The sequence below is a fragment of the Lynx canadensis genome, chromosome D4, assembly GCF_007474595.2.
Source record: "Lynx canadensis isolate LIC74 chromosome D4, mLynCan4.pri.v2, whole genome shotgun sequence".
Taxonomy (NCBI): domain Eukaryota; kingdom Metazoa; phylum Chordata; class Mammalia; order Carnivora; family Felidae; genus Lynx; species Lynx canadensis.
In genome coordinates, this window is record NC_044315.2 from 74,196,336 (window position 1) to 74,203,929 (window position 7,594).

At 48.6% G+C, this 7,594-nt stretch overlaps 1 protein-coding gene across 1 annotated transcript in view; it reads left to right on the forward strand.

Moving 5' to 3' along the window:
• The window catches only part of COL27A1 (collagen type XXVII alpha 1 chain), a 133,207-nt gene extending 131,883 nt beyond the window's left edge, over window positions 1-1,324 (forward strand). Inside the window, exon 61 of the mRNA XM_032595523.1 lies at window positions 298-1,324. Within this exon, the coding sequence (XP_032451414.1) occupies window positions 298-444 (147 nt within the window). The 3' untranslated portion in view covers window positions 445-1,324. The remainder of the gene's footprint in view (window positions 1-297) is intronic.
• Window positions 1,325-7,594: the final 6,270 nt, after the last annotated feature.

Consider the following 7,594-nt stretch of genomic DNA (forward strand, 5'->3'; position numbering starts at 1 on the left):
CCCATGTCGGGCTCTGTGCTGACAGCTCAGAGCTTGGACCCTCCTTCGGATTCTGTGTCTCCCTCTCTCTCTGCCCTTCTCCTGCTCGTTCTCTCTCTCTCTCTCTCTCAAAATTAAAAATAAATATTAAAAAATTTTTTAATAAATAAAAAAAATTTTTTAATGGGCAAATAAAGGTGGTCCCTACAGTGAAATACCGTGAATCCATTAAAGATGGTGAGAGGAGATGAGAAGTGCATGTGACAGATGGTGGGGATTGTGAGGGTCACATGTGTACCCTTTCCCTTCTCCTCTCAGGTCCAGGATGGCCGCTGGCATCAGACGCTTTTCACCTTCCGGACCCAGGACCCGCAGCAGCTGCCCATCGTCAGCGTGGACAACCTCCCTCCTGCCTCATCAGGGAAGCAGTACCGCCTCGAAGTTGGACCTGCGTGCTTCCTCTGACCTCTGACCTCCTGGCTCCTCTAGGCCTTGAGGGGGAGGGAGGAGGAGGAGGAGGCAAAGGGAGGGTCCTTAGGGGCAGGTGGGCCCAGGAGAGACAGCTCACCTGCCCAAGGATTCCTGGGTAGGGCCCCAGCTGTCGTCTGCCCAGTAAAAGTGGCTGGGGGGTAGCAGGGAACAGTGTATCCTTGGGACCAACTGATCCCAGCTCAGCCCCAAAGACCGACCAAAGAGCCAGCCAGAGCAAGCTGGGCCTGCAACCCGCCTGAGCCCTGCGGCCTGTCTCCCAGCTCTGCCCTCCCCAGCTTCCTGCCCAAAGAGCCCCACGTTCTAGCCAGCTTGAGGGGAGGGGGCATCTCGCCAGCTGGTCCCTGCCAGGGAGCTTTGATGTGCAATATTAGAGAGGAGACATGAAAAAAAGGAGAAAAGGAAAGGAAGAAGTATATATATTTTATTTAAACAAACACAGAGAAGGTGCATTACTATTTTTTCACCTGGGAAAGAGGTGAGGGAAGAAGCAGCCAGAGGGTGGGAAGCAGTGGAGGCCGAGAGGGGGCAGCGCGACCCTCGGGGCCGGAGGTGCCCACGCTAGCTACCTCCCACTGTGAAATCGCTGGTGCTCGCTGTCTCATAGTGTATGTGATTTTTTTTTTAAGGAAAAAAAAAAAAGCCTATTTAAGATTCTGAAGGTGCTACCATTTTTTGCCACAGACTCTGAAGAACCGTTTTGATGTGGGGTGTCATGCACATGTGGTGCTCTCCTCCAAATGACAAAGTTTGGGGAATTTGAACATGTTCCGAGTATCACCCTTGTGCTCATCAGGTAATCGACTAAGCAGGGGGAAGGAAAAAAAAAAAAAAAAAAAAAAAAAAAAAAAAAAAAAGCAAAGCCGAACAAAGAAAAAGAAAAAAAAAAGAAAAAAAGAAAAAAAAAAAAACCCTACCAGAAACAGAAGCAGAAAGATTCACCTTTTTAATTTATGGATTTTGAAATGTTTGTCCTTCTAAGGCAGGGGGAGGCCTGAGCATGAAGGAATTTGGGCTCGGCCTGGTCACGGTCCTGGAGGGAAGATAGGCTTATCTTGGAAGGTGCGATCTAAGCTGGAGAGTCAGGGGTTGAAGCCTTGACTTTGAAGAAACCAGTTTTAAGAGCGGTGTTGGGTCAGCGCTGGCCTGGAGGTGACATATCAACATGGAACCATCTCACCACACCACATCCTCCCTCCCAGAGCTTGTCCCTGCCAAGATGAGGCCATCACTCTTGCTTTTCCATTGTCATTAAGTCCTCTAGAAACCCCGCGTCATTAGCTCCAAGGGTAAACGTGGGCTGAGGAGAAAGACTGACGGCAGGAATCTCGGGGTTCCGCGTGACTGGGGGATAGTCAGTGTAATCTGGGCTGTCCTTTATCAGACAACCAGTCAGCCCAGGTTGGATTTTGAGGTTATTTTAAGTATGGAATTATTTTTATAGAAGGGGAAGTTTTATGTGAACGTCTGTTTGTGTCTTCTTTTTTATTTTCTCTAAAAGTCGTGTCTCTTTGGGAATTGGATTTGATTTTCATTATTTAATACCTCACTCTGGCCCACCTTCCCCACCAGACACTTCCTGTATATGCCTCGCCCTCCCGCCCCAACCCAGACGCTCCCCACGGAAGTGCGTTCTTGTAGCAGCTTGGGCCTCATCTCAGCCCTCGGTTTCCCCACACCGCCAGTCTCCACCTGGCCTCTGTCTCGTTCTTGGGATTTTCTGCTGTCCTTGTTTGTGTCTGTCCACATGTCAGTGTGTTAAAACCCCAGTGGGTTCCGTTTCTCCTTTTTCCCTTCTGGATTTTAAATAAATATTTAAAACTGAGGCAATGGAATGATGCATCTGTGGCTGTGTGCTTCTTTGAACAGCCCCGGGAGGGAGGTTTCCAGCCCAGCTGGGGGTGGGGGAGGGGGAGAAAAGATGCTCAGGGGATGCCCTGTTTATGCTGCTTCCCCCAAAGAAGGGAGGCAGAGAGAGAGAGAGAGAGAGAGAGAGAGAGATTGAGAGATGGCATGGGGTCAACACGGGGGTGAGTACTGAAAGGGGGGTGGTCCGGGTCCCATGGCGTATTCCTTCCCTAGGGTTGCTGTAACAGCATCGCAAACCTGGAGGCTTAGGACGGCAGAAATGCATTCTCTCCCAGCTCTGCAGCCTGGAAGTCTGAAATCCAAGTGGTGCCAGTGCCCCCCATCCCCCACGCTTCTAGGAGAGGTTCCTTACCCTGATCGGCTTCCGGTGGCCCCAGGCATTCCTCGGCTTCCGGCTGGAGCACCGTGGTCTCTGCCTCTTTAGTCACGTGGCATTCTTTCTCCCGTGTGTCTCCGCACATCTTTTTATAAGGACATCAGTCATAGTGGATGAGGGCCCACATGAATGAGCTCATCTTCAGTTGATTACGTCTGCAAAAGACCCTATTTCCAGGTAAGGCCACATTCACAGGTAATAAGGTGAGGACATCAGCATATCTTTTTGGGGGACACAATTCAACCCATGACACAGAGGGAGGGGATACATTGAGGTTATCATGAGCAATTCCTTTTTTTTTTTTTTTTTACCATAGTAACATACACATAAGACTTACCATTTGTGACATTTAGTACATTCACAGTGCAGTGCAACCATCACCACTATCTAGTTCCAGAACATTCTCATCACCTTAAAAGGAAACTCCATACTTATGAAGCAGTCATTCCCCATTCCCCTCTGCCCAAGCCCCTGGAAAACCACCCATCTGCTTTTTGACTTTGCCTGCTGTGGATAATTCATACAAATGGAATCGTATGTCATATAAACAGAAAATGTTTGGAAGATGGGAAAGGTCAGTCTCATTAATGTCCCTTTCCTCCCATAGAAAGCTGGCTTTTTTTTTTAATGTTTATTATTTGTTTTTTAAGAGAGAGAGACAGAGTGTGAGCAGGGGAGGGGCAGAGAGAGAGGGAGACACGAAATCCAAAGCAGGCTCCAGGCTCCGAGCTGTCGGCACAGAGCCTGACGTGGGGCTCAAATCCATGAACCTGAGCCAAAGTCGGACGCTTAACCGACTGAGCCACCCAGGTGCCCCAAAAGCTCACCTTCTGTGATTGACTTCTTTCATGTATCATGATTTCAAGGTTTCCCCTTGTGGTATATGTTTCCATACAGTACTTCATTCTTTTTTATGACTCACTCATATTCTACTGTATGGATATACCGCATTTTTGTTCTCTGCTCATCCTCTGATGGACATCTGGGTTGTTTCCGTCTTTCGGCCCTTGCGGACAGTGCTTCAATACGAGCATTTCTTACCTATACTCGAGACAGGACACAATATCACCTGTCTTGGAGGAAGTGAGTGAGAATCTGAGAGATGGCTGGATTCAGCAAGTGAACAGACAGGACCACCGAGATAAATTTGAATGTCAGATAAACAGCAGTTATTTTTTTTAATGTTATTTAAGTTTATTTATTTATTTATTTTGAGGGAGATAGAGACAGTGTGAGCAGGGGAAGGGCAGACAGGAGGAGGAGGGAGAGAATTCCAGCCAGAATCCCAGAGAATCTCTGCCAGTGCAGAGAGCCAGACACGGGGCTCGAACTCACAAAACCAAGAGACCATGATCTGAGCTGAAACTAAGAGTTGGACATTCAAGCGACTGGGCCACCCAGGCGCCCCAACAATAGTTTTTGTTTGTTTGTTTTGTTTTGTTTTGTTTTTTAGCATAAGTGTGCTCCCATTCGATATCTGGGACACATTAGGACATAGTTATACCCCGCCAGACCTGGAACCTGTAACTCCTGACCTCTGGTTCAGAGTTCTTCCTTTCTTGGCTTGCTCCTCCCACTCTGGGAGCTTGAATGAATCAAACCTTTTCTGCCCTTCTCACCCAGGAGAAAGAACAAATCACAAGCAGTTGGATTCATATTCGGAATTTTATGTTTTAAAACCTTGCTGTAAGTTTCCAGGTCATCAGGGTCTCTCCCCCCACCCATCCCCCACCCCCAGACAGGGAGCACCAGGGGCTGCTGCTTTGCCGTGGCTCCAAGAATCCCATCCATAGAGCCCAGGATTCATTGTCTGGAAGGGCTTAGAGAGCCCCACATCCCAGATACACCCCGTCATCTTAAATAGAAGGTAACTACAGCCAGCGAAGTGCCCGAGGTCACCTGCCAAGGCCAAGGCAAAGCTTTGATTCAAACCCAAGGCTACTGACAAGTGGGGGTAGGGGGGAGCTCAGCATGGCCCCCTGGGATTAGCAGAACCAGCAGCAGTTGGGAGTTGGTTACAGAGGCAGATTTTCAGCCCAGATCCCAAACTACTGAATCACAAACTCCCAGGGTGGGGCCCAGAAATCTGTGTTTTAAATAAGCCTCCCTGAAATACGAATCAATACCACATTGAGATTTCACCTCACACCGGTCAGAGTGGCTAAAATTAACAACTCAGGCAACAACATCCTCTGGCGAGGATGCAGAGAAAGGGGAACTCTCTTGCACTGTTGGGAATGCAAACTGGTGCAGCCACCCTGGAAAACAGTGTGGAGGTTCCTTAAAAAATTAAAAATAGAATTACCCTACGACCCAGCCATAGCACTACTAGGAATTCCTCCAAAGGATACAGGAGTGTTGATTTATAGGGGCACATGTACCCCCAATATTTATAGCAGTGCTATCAACAATAGCCAAATTATGGAAAGAGCCTAAATGTCCATAAACTGATGAATGGATAAAGAATATGTGGTTTAGGGGAGCTCTTGGGTAGCTCAGTCGGTTAAGTGTCCGACTTCGGCTCAGGTCATGATCTCACAGCTTGTGGGTTTGAGCCCTGCATCGGGCTCTGTGCTGACAGCTCAGAGCCTGGAGCCTGCTTCAGATTTTGTGTCTCCCTCTCTCTCTGCCCCTCCCCTGCTCACGCTGTTTCTCTCTCTGTCTCAAAAGTAAATAAATTTTTTTTTTTAAAAAGATGTGGTTTATATATACAATGGAATGCTACTTGGCGATGAAAAAGAATGAAATCTTGCCATTTGCAACAACATGGATGATATGGGAGGGCATTATGCAGAGTGAAATAAGCCAGTCAGAGAAAGACAGGTATCATATGATTTCACTCATATGTGGAATTTGGGAAACTTAACAGATGATCATAGGAGAAGGGAAGGAAAAAAAAAGTTACAAACAGAGAGGGAAGCAAACCATAAGAGACTCTTAAATACAGAGAACAAACTGAGGGTTGATGGGGGGAGGGTTGGGGGTGGGGAAAATGGGTGATGGGCATTGAGGAGGGCACCTGTTGGGATGGGTACTGGGTATTGTATGTAAGTGATGAATCACAGGCATCCACTCCTGGAGCCAAGACTACACTGTGTACATTCTATGTTAGCTAATGTGACAATTATTAATAAATAAATAAAAACAAACAAACAAGTCTCCCTGGAGATTCTAGCGTGTGCTCAAGAATTGAGATTCCCACACTATTTCCTGAATCTAGAAAACAGTTTTCCAAAACTAGGAAAAACCAAACAAACAAACTTGGAAATAAGGTAAGAATATTCTTTTCATTTCTCTGACCGAAAATTAATCAAGGATGAAACAGAAGGGCCTTCTTCTTGAATCATTTCCTAAGGTCCACCATATATCGTCACCCCAGAGAGTTTGCCCAGCTGTTGAAGCAGGCTTCCGGTTCTGCAGATGGGAAAGTTCAGTCACGCTAATGTGTGTCAACCCCACAGGAAGCTCTGCAAGGCCAGGGGCTGGGTCTGGTCCTCTGCCGTGGCCACAGAGTGCAGCGTGCAGGAGGTGCTCAAACTTGTTCAACAAGGCTCGCTGGAACATTTCCTTGACATGCGTGTCTCAGCATGCGCCTTCCCTGGGTCAAGCCGTACGCGGGCACTGCAGTTACAGAGACAGTCCTGGCAGGGCGCCTGGTGGGGGGGCTCTGGGTCTGGTGGAGGCAGCTGGAGGTGTTGGACCTTGGGTGCAGGGAGCAAGAGGTCAGGCTGGGGTGGGCGGTGGTTGGGGAGGGCATGGCTGATGCAATCCCAGCACAGGGAGGCTTGTCAGGAGGTCACACTCCGTATTAATCAGGGTTTCTAGAGAAACAGAACCAGTAGGATGTGTGTGTGTGTGTGTGTGTGTGTGAAGAGATGTTTTAAAATTTATTTAGAGAGAGAGAGTATATGTGTGAATGGGGAAGGGAAGGGAGGGGGGAGAGAGAGAGAGAGAGGTGGGGTGGGGGGGCGGTGGTGGGAGAGAACCTCAAGCAGGCTTCATGCTCAGCATGGAACCCCACTCGAGGCTTGATCCCATGACCTTGGGATCATGACCTGAGCCGAACTCAAGAGCCAGACGCTCAACTGACTCAGCCACCCAGACACCCCTGTAAAGAGATTTATCATAAGGAATTGGCTGACATGATTATGATCGTTGGCAAGTCCCAGGATCTGCAGAGTGAGTTGGCCAATTCAAGACCCAGGAGAGCTGATGGTGTCCTTCTAGTGTAAAGTCTGGCAGGCTGGAGAGCTGGGAAGAAACGATGTTTCAGTTCACGTCCAAAGGCTGCAAAAGACTGACGTCCATCTCCACCAGTCAGGCTCTTACGCAGACTCTTAATTCTATTGAGGCCTTCAACAGATTAGATGAGGCCCACCCACACTTGGGGGGAGGTGGCAATCTGCTTTACTCAGACTACACATTCAAATGTTAATCTCATCTAAAAACACCCTCACAGATACACCCAGAATATTTGACTAAATATCTAGGTACCGCATGGTCCAGTTAACTTGACACATAAAACTAACCATCCGAGCCGATGCTGATAGAGGTTGAACAAAGGTTTGCCAGGTGACAAAAGGCACTGGGAGGAGAGGGTACAGCACCTGCCAAGGCTTGGAAGTAAAGGCCACACTGCATATTTGGGGATGCTATAGCATAGGCTGTGGGAGCCCCAGGGAGTAGGACAAGCCACAGGTTGCACAGGAGAGCAGGGTTTGGGCCGGTGGCCGAGGTGGGTTTGAGCTGCACTGGGGCACTGTGGAGCGTCCAGGAGGCAACCAGCTGAGCCAGGGGACAGGAAAGTGCTCCGTGCCACGGTCAGAGCTCCAGAGGCGTCAGCAGGATCTGCATGGTTTTGGAGACGCGGAGGGGATGAGA